At 47.1% G+C, this 13,971-nt stretch overlaps 1 protein-coding gene across 3 annotated transcripts in view; it reads right to left on the reverse strand.

Moving 5' to 3' along the window:
• tbca (tubulin cofactor a) overlaps positions 1 to 13,971 on the reverse strand; it is a 91,985-nt gene that overhangs the window by 51,183 nt on the left and 26,831 nt on the right. The window contains exon 1 of one of the 3 annotated variants that reach the window (XM_041186828.1): positions 3,271 to 3,515. The exons of the other annotated variants lie outside the window; for them this stretch is intronic. Coding sequence (XP_041042762.1) covers positions 3,271 to 3,500 — 230 coding nt within the window. The 5' untranslated portion in view covers positions 3,501 to 3,515. Of the gene's footprint in view, positions 1 to 3,270; positions 3,516 to 13,971 lie in introns of those variants that run through there. 3 annotated transcript variants of the gene reach the window in all.

Consider the following 13,971-nt stretch of genomic DNA (forward strand, 5'->3'; position numbering starts at 1 on the left):
GATTTAAAAATATTTAAAAATAATGGAAATAGGTGGGAAAAGAAAAATCTATATAATTTATTGGAAAAAAAACAAAAGGAAGGGGGAAACAGAAAGGGGGTGGGGATGGAGGGGTGAGCTCAAGACCTAAAGTTGTTGAATTCAATATTCAGTCCGGAAGGCTGTAAAGTGCCTAGTCGGAAGATGAGGTGTTGTTCCTCCAGTTTGCGTTGGCCTTCACTGGAGCAATGCAGCAAGCCAAGGACAGACATGTGGGCAAGAGAGCAGGGTGGAGTGTTAAAATGGCAAGCGACAGGGAGGTTTGGGTCATTCTTGCGGACAGACCGCAGGTGTTCTGCAAAGCGGTCGCTCAGTTTACGTTTGGTCTCTCCAATGCAGAGGAGACCACATTGGGAGCAACGAATGCAGTAGACTAAGTTGGGGAAATGCAAGTGAAATGCGGCTTCACTTGAAAGGAGATCTGTTCCGATGATGCTACCTTCAAAAACAGTTCCTCTGACATGTCCTCCTTCTTCCTTAACCGAGGTTTTCCACCCACGGTCGTTGACAGGGCCCTCAACCGTGTCTGGCCCATCTCCCGCGCATCCGCCCTCACGCCTTCTCCTCCCTCCCAGAAACATGATAGGGTCCCCCTTGTCCTCACTTATCACCCCACCAGCCTCCGCATTCAAAGGATCATCCTCCGCCATTTCCGCCAACTCCAGCATGATGCCACCACCAAACAAATCTTCCCTTCACCCCCCCTATCGGCATTCCGTAGAGATCGTTCCCTCCGGGACACCCTGGTCCACTCCTCCATCACCCCCTACTCCCCAACCCATGCCCACGCAAAAGATGCAACACCTGCCCCTTCACTTCCTCTCTCCTCACCGTCCAAGGGCCCAAACACTCCTTTCAAGTGAAGCAGCATTTCACTTGCATTTCCCCCAACTTAGTCTACTGCATTCGTTGCTCCCAATGTGGTCTCCCCTACATTGGAGAGACCAAACGTAAACTGGGCGACCGCTTTGCAGAACACCTGCGGTCTGTCCGCAAGAATGACCCAAACCTCCCTGTCGCTTGCCATTTTAACACTCCACCCTGCTCTCTTGCCCACATGTCTGTCCTTGGCTTGCTGCATTGCTCCAGTGAAGGCCAACGCAAACTGGAGGAACAACACCTCATCTTCCGACTAGGCACTTTACAGCCTTCCGGACTGAATATTGAATTCAACAACTTTAGGTCGTGAGCTCCCTCCCCCATCCCCACCCCCTTTCTGTTTCCCCCTTCCTTTTTTTTCCCAATAAATTATATAGATTTTTCTTTTCCAACCTATTTCCATTATTTTTAAATATTTTTAAATCTTTTATGCTCTCCCCACCCCCACTAGAGCTATACCTTGAGTGCCCTACCATCCATTCTTAATTAGCTCATTCGTTTAGATAATATCACCAATTTAACACCTATGTGTTCTTTTGTTCTGTTGTTTGTGACATCTTTTGATGATCTGCTTCTATCGCTGCTTGTCTGTCCCTATGGCCACACCAACCCCCTCCACTTCTCTCTCTCTCTCTCCCCCCCCCCCCCCCGCCCACACGCCTTAAACCAGCTTATATTTCAACTCCTTCTTGGACTCGAACTCAATTTCTGTCGAAGGGTCATGAGGACTCGAAACATCAACTCTTTTCTTCTCCGCCGATGCTGCCAGGCCTGCTGAGTTTTTCCAGGTAATTCTGTTTTTGTTCAGTTTAGAGTTGAATATGTAATGTAGTTGTGAACGGTCTAGTTCAGACTGAAAGTGGTTGGGGCAGGAGCTACTTTGGGCGGTGAGGGTACAGAGCTTCTGACAAGGGCCAAAGATAATGACATCAGTTATCTCAATGTTTAGCTGGAGGAAAATGTGACTCATCCATGACTGAATGTCAGATATGCAGTCGAGAGAGAAGTAAAGCTGGGTGGTATTAGCAAACATGTAGAAGAGGGGGATGCAGGGATGGATCCTTGTGGGACTCCAGAGCTGGCAATTTGAGAATGGAAAGAGAGATAGCTATTTTTAAAAATACTTTAGCTATGACTGGGTGGGTAAGAGTGGAACAGAGTGATGGCAAACCACATTGAGCTGGCCACAGGTGTGTTGGACAAATTTGTGGCTGACTGTGTTGAAGGCTACAGAGAGGTTGAGGAGGGAGAATGCATCACAGTCATGGTCACTGAGAATGTTGTTCATGACTCAGTTAGGGCTGTTTCATTACTGTGTAATGGAGAAACCAGATTGGAGGAATTCAAAGAGCTAGTTGTGAGGGAACAGATAACACACTGAAAAATTTGCAGGGGAAAGGGAGATTGGTGTTTGCAAGAACAATGGGATGGACTGCTTTTTTTTTAAAGCGGTCAGTTTTGAAAAGGAGAGGGACAGGATCTGAGGCGAAGGAGACATTTACTATTTTTTAAAATTCTTTCACAGCACATGAGTATCACTGACAAGGCCAGCATTTGTTGTACATTCCAAATTGCCTTTGAGAAAGCGGTGGTGAGCCACCTTCTTGAACTGCTGCAGTCCATCTAGTGCAGGTACTGTTAGGGGAGGGAGTTTCAGGTTTTTGGCCCAAAGGTATGAAGGAATGGTGATATAATTCAAAGTCAGGATGATGTGTGGCTTAGAGGAGAACATGCAGGTGGTGTTTCCAGTCGTCTGCTGTCTTTGTCCTTCGAGGTGGTAGAGGACACAGGTATGGGAGATGCTATCAAAAGGAGGCTTGGCAAGTTACTGCAGTGCGTTTCTTGTATGGTACACACTGCTGCTACTGCATGCCGGTGGTGGAGGAAGTGAATGATTAAGGTGTGAATGGGGGTGCTGATCAAGCAGGCTGTTTTGATCTTGATGGTGGTGTCGAGCTTTTTGAGTGTTGTTGGAGCTGCATTCATCCAGGCAAATAGAGAGCATTCCATTATTCCAAACTTGTGCCTTATAGATGATGGATAGAGCTTGGGGAGTCAGGAAGTGAGTTACACGTTACAGAATTCCCTTCTTCTGACAGCTCTTGTAGCCACAATATCTATATGATTTGCCCAGTTAAGTTGCAGGTCAATGGTAACTCACAGGATATTGATAGTAGGAGATTCAGCGATGGTAATGCTATTGAATGTCAGTGGATGATAGTTAGATTTTCTCTTGCTGGAGATGGTCATTGCCTGGCATTTGTATGGCGCAAATATTATTCGCCACTTATCAGTTCAAGCCTGAATGTTGTCCAGGCCTTGTTGGATATGGACACAGACTGCTTCAGTTACCTGTGGAGTCGCAAATGGAAAAATGTGCAATCGTTAGCACACACCCCACTTCTGATCTTATGCTGGAAGGAAGCCCATTGATGGAAGTAACTGAAGACGTTTGGGCCTAAGACATTACCCTGAAGAGCTCCTGCAGCAATGTTCTGGGCTGAGATAATTGGCTTCCAACAACCACAACCATCTTCCTTTGTGCTAGGTATGACTCCAACCAGTGGAGAGTTCCTCCCCATTCTGTCTTCCCCTAAATCCCATCGACATCAATTTTGCTCAGGCTCCTTGATGCCACACACGGCCAAATGCTGCCTTGAAGTCAAGGGCAGTGACTTTTACCTCAACTCATGAAGTTAGCTCTTTTGTCCATGTTTGGACCAAGGCAGTAATGAGCTGAGTGGCCCAGGCAGAATGTCAGTTCTCATGGGACCTGGAAGGAAAATTGTATGATGAGTAATTTACTGAGGATTAGGAGGCAAGTATCATGGTCAAGATGTCCTCTGAAACAACATAATTCCACAGAAACTAAAGATCTGGGTTTAGGACGACAACATTTCACCATTTGTTTTCCAACACATTTCTTTGACTAATTTACAAGAATTTCATTCACTTAGTATGTTATGACCACACCCTTGTAGAACTGTCACTGACAAAATTGCACATGATGCATATAAATCACAAGAACTACCATAGGCAACTTGTACTGCCCACACCTTCTCTCCTTCAACCCCATCTCTCCTTACCTTCTCTTCCTTGCTCTTCTGGTACTCATCTTTCCCATTCCATTCCTGCTCACACCCCTCTCTCCTCTATCAGCCTTGGCTCAGTTGTAGCACACTTACATCATTCAGAAAGTCCTGAGTTCAAGGCCCACTCCAGAGACTTTAACACACAATCCACACTGATGCTTCGGTGCAGCACTTTTTAGATGCAAAGTTAAACCAAAGCTCCACCTGCCGTCTCAGATGGGTGTGAAAGATCCTTTGGAAACATCTGGAGAAGAGCAGGGCAGTTTTTCGTGCAGTCGTGGAGACTCCTTGGTGTATCCAAAATGGTGCTTGAACCTAGGATCTGGAAAACCCACACACACATCCAGCAGAACTAATTTGGCCGGGATTGTTTTGGTGGCGGGGGGGGGGGGGGGGGGGGGGGGGGGGGGAGAGAGAGAGAGAGAGAGAGAGAGAGAGAGAGAGAGAGAGAGAGAGAGAGAGAGAGAGAGAGAGAGAGACCCCCGAATTCAGCAGGGCCATTTGAACTCAGTGCTGAGTCCAAACAGACCCCATGTGCGCTGGAAAAAAGGGCCTATCCCAGAGTGTGGGGGTTACAAATCATTACAGAAGTCATAAATGCTAGTGAAAGGCAGAAAAGGTATGTAGAACTGTCAAGCCATCAAGTTATTTAAATGGCCAGCCCTTTAAAATTTGAAAAAAACCTGCCGGTGTCTGAGAGAATTGAAAAAAATCTGTTCGAGCAATTGCAGTAACTATTTGTTGATATAACCCAAAGGACTGTCATTATGTTATTAATTCTGACTGCATTTCACAACCTAGCAATCTCAGAGTGGGTGGGGGGAGGAGGATGCTGCAAGTTCACCGTTTGATTGACAGCTTAAAGAAATTTAGCTGTATTTGAGGTAGGGTTATGAATACAAATCACAAAAGTTGCTGGAAAAACTCAGCAGATCTGACAGCATCTATGGAGAGAAAGACAGAGTTAACGCTTCAAGTCCAGATGACTCTTTTTCAGAACTAAAGAGAAGTAGAAATATATTATATACTGTTTAAAGGGGGTGGGACAGATGAAGCTGGATAGAAGGCCAGTGATAGGCAGAGGCAAAGGAGAGATTGCAAAAGACGTCATAAACAAAAGGTCGGGGTGTTAATGGTAGTGATGCTGGCTAAAGGTGGTGCTAATGGTGACATTAAGAGCAGGATGAGCAAGTGGCAGATGGGGGGCAGGCGGTGTGCAGCGTGGGAGAAAAGATCAAAATAGGCTAAAAGATGGGGAAAAAACAATGAAAGGAAATGAATTTTAAATATAATAGAAACAGGTGGGAAAAAATGTATATGTAAAGATTAAAAAATAAATATTTGAAAAAAGGGGATCAAAAAGGGGTGAGGATGGAGAAGAGAGTTCATGATCTGAAATTGTTGAACTCAATGTTACGTCCGGAAGGCTGTAAAGTGCCTAATCAGAAGATGAGGTGCTGTTCCTCCAGTTTGCGTTGAGCTTCGCTGGAACATTGCAGCAGGCCAAGGATATGTGGGCATGAGAGCAGGGTGGTGTATTGAAATGGCAAGCGACAGGAAGGTCTGGGTCATGCTTGCAGACAGACCAAAGATGTTCCGCAAAGCGGTCACCCAGTCTGCATCTGATCTCTCCAATGTAAAGGAGACTGCATTGGGAGCAGCAAATGCAGTAGACCAAATTGAGGGAAGTGCAATTGATCGAAAGCAGTGTTTGGGCCCTTGGACAGTGAGGGGGGGGGGAAGTAAAGGGGAAGATGTTGCACCTTCTGCGATTGCATGGGAAGGTGCCATGGGAGGGGAATGAGGTGTATGGAGGTGTGGGCCAGGGTGTCCCGGAGGGAACAGTCCCTATGCAATGTTGATGGGAGGGGGGGTGCTGAAGGCATGGCATAGTGCTGGAATTGGCGGAGGTTGATCCTTTGAATGGGAGGCTGGTGGGGTGAAAAGTGAGGACAAGGGGGACCCTAGCATGGTTCTGAGAGGGAAAGGAAGGTGCAAGGACAGAGGCGTGGGAGATGGGACAGACACAGTTGAGGGCCCTGTCAACCACCGTGGGTGGGAAACTCGGTTAAGGAAGAAGAGAGACATGTCAGAAGAACTGTTTTGGAAGGTGGCATAATCGGAACAGATGCGACAGAGGCAAAGGAACTAAGAGAATGGGATGGGGTCCTTAAAGGAAGCAGGGTGTGGGGAGTTGTAGTCAAGGTAGCTGTGGGAGTCGGTGGGCTTGTAATGAATATTGGTGGACAGTCTATCACCAGAAATTGAGACAGAGAGGTCAAGGAAAGAAAGGGAAGTGTCAGTGCTGGACCATGTGAAAGTGATGGGAAGGGTGGAAATTGGAAGCAAAATTAATAAACTTTTCGGGTCCAGACAAGAGCATGAGGCGGCACCGAAACAGTCATCGATGTACCGGAGAAAGAGTTGTGAGAGGGGGTCTGAGTACAACTGGAACAAGGAATGTTCCACATACCCCATTAAAAGACAGGCATAACTGGGGCCCATGTGGGTACCCATAGCCACACCTTTTACTTGGAGGAAGTGAGACAAGTTTAAGGAGAAATTGTTCAGTGAAAGAACAAGGTCAGCCAGACGGAGCAGAGTGATGGTGGATGAGGATTGTTCGGGCCTCTGCTCAAGGGAGAAGTGGAGAGCCCTTAGACCATCCTGGCGGGGTATGGAGGTGTAGAGGGGTTGGACATCCATGCTAAAAAGGCAGCGGTTGGGGCCAGGGAACTGGAAACCGTATGACGTAGGGCACCAGAGGAATCGCCGATGTAGGTAGGAAGAGACTGGACAAGGGGAGAGAGAATGGAATCAAGATAAGAAGAAATGAGTTCTGTGGGGCAGGAACAGTCTGACATGACTGGTCTACCGGGACAGTCCTGTTTGTGGATTTTGGGGAGGAGGTAGAGGCAGGCTGTCCGAGGTTGGGAGGCCATGAAGTTGGTAGCTGTGGAGGGAAGATCTCCAGTGAGGTCAGTGACAGTCCTGGAAACTATGGCTTGGTGTTCAGTGGTGGGGTCATGGTCCAGGGGGAGGTAGGAAGTGTCTGCGAGTTGACGTTCAGCCTCTGCAAGATAGAGATCAATACACCAGACAACAACAGCACCACCCTTGTCAGCAGGTTTGATAACAAAGTCAGGGTTGGACCTGAGAGAATGGAGTGCAGCAAGTTCAGGAGGAGACAGGTTAGAGAAGCAGAGAAATTGAGACGGTCGATGTCACGCCGACAGTCCTCAATGAAAAGATCAAGAGCAGATAAGAGGCCAGAGGGAGAGGTCCGGGTGGAGGGAGAATACTGGAGGCGGGTGAGAGGATCTGTGGAACAGGGTGAGGACCCCTGCCCAAAGAAGTGAGCACAGAGACGAAGGCAGCGCAAGAAGAATTCAACATCGTGCCGAACCCGGAATTCATTGAGGTGAGGGCGTAAGGGTATGAAACTGAGTCCTTTGCTGAGTACTGAAAATTCAGCATCAGAGCGGGGAAGGTCAGGGGGTATGGTGAATACACGGCAGGGGTTGGGATTAGAAGACCGGGTGGGGTCAGAAGGACGGGAAGGGATGGAAGGTCCTGGCTGGGTCTTGGTATCAATGAGTTGTTGGAGCTTGCGTTCCTTAGCACCCGAGGGAAAGAGACAAAGTTTCTTGTTAAGGCGTCAGATGAGAGGAAGAATAAAATGAAACTGGGATCAAGGACAGCTTAGAGATAGGGTGAGTCAGTGCTGCTGGAGGAAGAGATCGAGCGTGTTCATATAGCGGCGCATGGCACTGAGTGTGGATCTCATGATGAGGCAAGAACAGTAGTCCGAGGAGGAGTGTTATATATCCCAGAGAAACCTGTAATCCTGGGCAGATTCAAAACATGAGGGGTGGAACTTCAGTTGGAATCCACGTCAGGTAAGTCAGAGACAGAAACGGTCAAGGTCACCGAGGAAGGAAATATGGCTGTGAAAGCGAGTTTTAGTAAACACCTTGTCAAACACCAGGAGGGAAATGGTAAGCAATGAAAGTGAACAGGGCAAAAGTGACAAGTGGAAATCCTGTCGGAGAGAAGGGCAGTATTTCTTCAAGGAAGGCATTCCTGGAAGAGATGTGGCAGTCCATTAAACACTAAGATAAATACAACATATTACAGATGTGGGAAATCTGAAACAAAAACAAAAATTGCTGAAAAATCTCAGCAGGTCTGACAGAATCTGTGGAGAGAAAGACAAAGTTAACGTTTCGAGTCCAGATGACTCTTTAGAACTAAAGAGAAGTAGAAATGAGGTGAAATATATACTGTTTAAGGGGGGTGGGACAGATGAAGTAGAGGTGATAAGTGGAGGCAAAGGAGAGATTGCATAAGATGTCATAAAAAGGTCAAAGGGGTGTTGATATTGGTGATACTGGCTAAAGGAGGTGCCAATGGTGACATTAAGAGTAGCGAGCAAGTGACAGGTGGCCCTAGCGGGGGGGAGGGGACAGTGTGGGAGAAAAGATCAAATTAGGCTAAAAGGTGGGGATAAAACAATGAATGGAAATAAATTTTAAAAATAATAATAAATTGGTGGGAAAAAGGTATATATAAAAATTTTAAAAATATTTGAAAAAAAGGAGATCAAAAAGGGGTAAGGATGGAGGAGAGAGTTCATGATCTAAAGCTGTTGAACTCAATGTTAAGTCTGGAAGACTTAAAAACACTAAACACTAAAACACTAAAAGTGCTTAAATCGGAAGATGAGGTGCTGTTCCTCCAGTTTGCGTTGAGCTTCACTGGAACATTGCAGCACGCCAAGGACGGACATGTGGGCATAAAGAGCAGGGTGGTGTGTAGAAATGGCAAGCAACAGGAAGGACTGGGTCATGCTTGCGGACAGACCAAAGGTGTTCCACAAAGCAGTCACCCAGTCTGCATTTGGTCTCTCCAATGTAGAGGAGGCTACATTGGGAGCAGCGAATACAGTAGAGGGGAGTGCAAGTGAAGTACTGCTTCACTTGAAAGCAGTGTTTGGGCCCTTGGAATGTGAGGAGTAGGTAAGTAAAGGGGCAGGTGTTGCACCTTTTGCGATTGCATGGGAAGGTGCCATGGGAGGGGGTTGATGTGTAGGGGGCGATGGAGGGAATGATCCCTACGGAATGCCAACTGGGGAGTGGGGGGGGGGGTGGTTGAAGGGAAGGTGTGTTTGGTGGTGCCATCATGCTGGAGTTGGCAGAATTCTGAGTTCGTCAAAATCTGAATTGGCCATCTGTCACTTGCTCATCCTGCTTGCTACTCAATGTCACCATTAGCACCTCCTTTAGCCATTATCACCACCTTCAACACCCCTTCGACCTTTTGTTTAGGACATCATTTGCAATCTCTCCTTTGCTTCCACCTTTCACTGGCCTTCTATCCATCTTCATCTGTCCCACCTCACTTAAACAGTATATATTTCGCCAAAATTCTACTCTTTTGTTCTGGAGAAGAGTCATATGGATTCGAAACATTAACTCTGTCTTTCTCTCCACAGATGCTGTCAGACCTGCTGAGTTTTTCCAGCAATTTTTGTTTTTGTTTCAGATTTCCAGCATCCGCAGTATTTTGCTGTTATGAATAAAAATGTTTGTTTTTAGAAGATTAAGTACTTGAGGGGATTTAAATATTTTGAGTGGGCTTTCACGAATGAGATTTTTTATATACTGAAGTCTGTAATAGATACTTAGAACTTTATTTTATTTCATCTCCACATGGCTCCTGAGGTCTGCCAAGGGGATACTAGCTCAGTTGGCATGGAGTGTGTAAGGTCAAAAGGTTGAGGACGGGGGTTATGAGTTGGCACTAGGTTGGCATGGAGGGTATGAGGCCATTGAGGGAAATTGGGGGGCATGAGTAGGCATGTAAGGGCATGGGGGTTGGTACGAGGGGTGAGGGCTAGACGGCCCAATGTTCAAGAAAACAATTGGAACAAAGTCCCAGAGATTCAAGGCAGGCATTTTAAACAGCCCGCCTTGATATTTGGCAGCCCCTGTAGCCACCTCTGATTTGAGTCCAGGGACGGCAGATGTGACTCCAGGCCACACACCCCTCCCCGCCCGGAACAAAGATCCTGCCATTTGGGGCACTTTAATTTTCGCTGGCTGGGCCAGCATTTATTGCCCATCCCTAGTTGACCTTGAGAAGGTGGTGGTGAGCTGCCTTCATGAACCGCTGCAGTCCATGTGGTGTAGGTACACCCTTGGTGCTGTTAGGAAGGGAGTTCCAGGATTTTGACCCAGTGACAGTGAAAGAATGGCAATATATTTCCAAGTCAGGGGAACTTCCAGGTGGTGGTGTTCCTATGTGTCTGCTGCCCTTGTCCTTCTAAGTGGTAGTGGGTTTGGAAGATGCTGTCCAAGGAGCCTTGATGAATTCCTGCAGTGCATCTTGTAGATGGTACATACTGCTGCTACTGTGAACGTTTGTGTATGTGGTGCCAATTAAGCGGACTGCTTTGTCCTGGACGGTGTCCAGCTTCTTCAGTGTTGTAGGAGATGCACTCATCCAGGCAAGTGGGGACTATTCCATCACATTCCTGACTTGTGCCTTGTAGATGGTGGACAGGCTTTGGGGAATCAGGAGACGAGTTACTCGTCGCACGATTCCTAGCCTCTGACCTGCTCTTGTAGCCACAGTATTTATATGGCTAGTCTAGTTCAGTTTCTGGTCAATGGTAACCCCTAGGATGTTGATAGTGAGAGCTTCAGTGATGGTAATGCCATTGAATGTCATGGGACAATGGTTAGATTTTCTCTTGTTGGAAATGGTCATTGCCTGACACTGTGTGGCGTGAATGTTACTTGCCACTTGTCAGCCCAAGCCTGGATATTGTCCAGGTCTTGCTGCATTTGGACATGGACTGCTTCAGTGTCTGAGTCGTCGAGAATAGTGCTGAACATTGTGCAATCAGCAAACATCCCCACTTCTGGCATTAAGATGGAAGGAAGGTCATTGATAAAGATGGTTAGGCCTAGGACACCACCCTGAGGATCTCCTGCAGTGATGTCCTGGAGCCGAGATGACTGACCTCCAACAACCACAGCCATCTTCCTTTGTGCTAGGTATGACTCCAACCAGCGGAGAGTTTTCCCCAATTCCCATTGACTCCAGTTTTGCTAGGGTTCATTTTGCTAGGGCTCCTTGATGCCAAACTCGGTCAAATGCTGCCTTGACGTCAAGGGCAGTCACTCTCACCTCGGGCGTTCAGCTCTTTTGTCCATGTTTGAACCAAGGCTGTAATGAAGTCAGGGGCTGAATGGCCCTGGCGGAACCCAAACTAGACATCAATGAGCAGGTTATTTTTAAGCAAATGCCGCTTGATAGCAATGTTGATGACCCTTTCCCATTACTGATGATCGAGAGTAGACTGATGGGGTGGTAATTGGCCAGGTTGAATTTGTCCTGCTTTTTGTGTACAGGGCATACCTGGGCAATTTTCCACATAGCTGGGTAGATGCCAGTGTTATAGCTGTACTGGAACAGCTTTGCTAGGAGCGCGGCAAGTTCTGGAGCACAAGTCTTCAGTACTCTTTCCAGAATGTTGTCAGGGCTCATAGCCTTTGCCGTATCCAGTGCTTTCAGCTGTTTCTTCATAACACATGGAGTGAATTGAATTGGCTGAAAACTGGCACCTGTGATGCTGGGGACCTCCAGAGGAAGCCGAGATGGATCGTTGCGAATGCTTCAGCCTCATCTTTTGCACTGCTGTGCTGGGCTCCTCCATCATTTGAGGATGGGGATATTTGTGGAGCCACCTACTCCAGCGAGTTCGTTAATTGTCCACCACCATTCACAACTGGATGTGGCAGGACTGCAGAGCTTAGATTTGATTTGTTGGTTGTGGGATCACTTAGCTCTATCACTTGCTGCTTATGCTGTTTGGCACACAACTGGTCTTGTTTTATAGCTTCACCAGGTTGACACCTCATTTTTAGGTATGCCTGGTGCTGCTCATGGAATGCCCTCCTGCACTCTTCATTCAACCAGGGTTGATCTCCTGGCTTGATGGTAGAGTGGAGGATATGCCAGGCCAAGAGGTTACAGATTGTGTTTGAGTACAATTATGCTGCTGCTGCTGATGGCACACAGCGCCTCATGGATGCCCAGTCTTGAGTTGCTAGATCTGTTCAAAATCTATCCTATTCAGCACGATGGTCGTACCACACAACATGATGGATATCCTTAACGTGAAGGCGGGACTTTATCTCCACAATGACTGTGCGATACTGCTACCAATACTGTCACGGACAGATGCATCTGCGGCAGGCAGGTTGGTGAGGATGAGGTCAAATATGTATGTTTTCCCCTTTTGTTGGTTCCCTCACCACCTGCAGCAGACCCAGTCTAGTAGCTGTGTCATTTAGGACTCGGCCAGCTCGGTCAGTAGTGGTGCTACCGAACCACTCTTGGTGGTGGACATTGAAGTCCCCCACCCAGAGAACATTCTATGCCCTTGCTACCCTCAGTGCTTCCTCCAAGTGATATTCAATATGGAGGAGCACTGATTCATCAGCTGAGGGAGGGCAGTACGTGGTAATCAGCAGGTGGGTTTCCCGGTCCATGTTTGACCTGATGCCACGAGAATTCATGAGGTCCGGAGTTGATGTTGAGGACTCCCAGGGCAACTCCCTCCCGACTGTATACCACTGTGCTGCCACCTCTGCTGGCTCTGTCCTGCCGGTGGGACAGGTCATACCCAGGGAAGATGATGGTGGTATCTGGGACATTATCTGTAATGTATGACTCCATGAGAATGACAATGTCAGGCTGTTGCTTGACTAGTCTGAGACAGTTCTCCCAATTTTGGCACTAGCCCCCAGATTTTAGAAAGGAGGACTTTGCAGGGTAGACAGGGATGCAACTGCCATTGTCGTTTCCAGTGCCTAGGTCGATGCTGGGAGGTCCATCTGGTTTCAATCCTTTTTTGTGTCTTTGTAGCGGTTTGTTACAACTGAGTGGCTTGCTAGGCCATTTCAGAGTCAACCACATTGCTGTGGGTCTGGAGTCACATGTAGACGAGACCAGATAAGGACAACAGATTTCCTTCCCTGAAAGACATTAATGACAACAATCGACAACAGTTTCAAGGTCACCTTTTTAATTCCAGATTTTTATTGAATTCAAATTCCACCATCTGCCGTAGCGGGATTCAAACCCAGGTCCACAGAGCATTACCCTGGGTCTCTGGATTATTAGTCCAGCGACAATACCACTACGCCATCGCCTCCCCCTTTTTGCCAAGGCAGGTGTGATGAGTGGGACATTTCCTGGTTTGACATACTCACCTTGAGGACGAAAATCTAAGCCAAATTATGGCTAGCATTTAGTCCTCAACCAATGCAACTAAAACACATCATCTGGTCAATATTCTTGTGAGACTGTGCACAAACTGGCTGCTGAATTCACCTTTATTAGAAAATTAACAATATTTCCAAAGAACTTAATAGGTTATAAAGCACTTTGGGGTATCTGAGGACATGAAAGGTGCTACATAAATGCAAGTTCTTTCTTGCTATCTTTACAACCTTCTCATCTCTCTTCCACCATTCTCCACTCCTTACCCTTCTCTCCTCTTTCCCCCAATCTCCCCTCTCTCCCATTCCCTCCTGTCCTTACACTCTCTCCACTCCCCCTCTGCCTCCTATCCCTTCACTTACCTTGGTTCAATTGTCTTCCTGCCCTTTAACCCTGCAGCCCCTGAAAATCCTTAGTCTTGACTCCTGATGTACAACATTGCAAGAGATCAATTAGTGTATACAAGTTTATGCAGATCCTTGAATTGGCCAGAACCCAGTTTCAATCCCTGGTCCGTACTAAGTAAACTTTATTCAGCCAGGCAGTAGCAGTAATGCTTGAAAAGAAAAAAACTTGGAAGTGTGCATGGATAATTGGGAGAGGTGAAATGTGCAGAATTACAACATCCCCATGGTCAAAGAGACTGCTGATTCTCACTGTCAGCATT

Source organism: Carcharodon carcharias, chromosome 4 (assembly GCF_017639515.1).
Source record: "Carcharodon carcharias isolate sCarCar2 chromosome 4, sCarCar2.pri, whole genome shotgun sequence".
Classification (NCBI taxonomy): Eukaryota; Metazoa; Chordata; class Chondrichthyes; order Lamniformes; family Lamnidae; genus Carcharodon; species Carcharodon carcharias.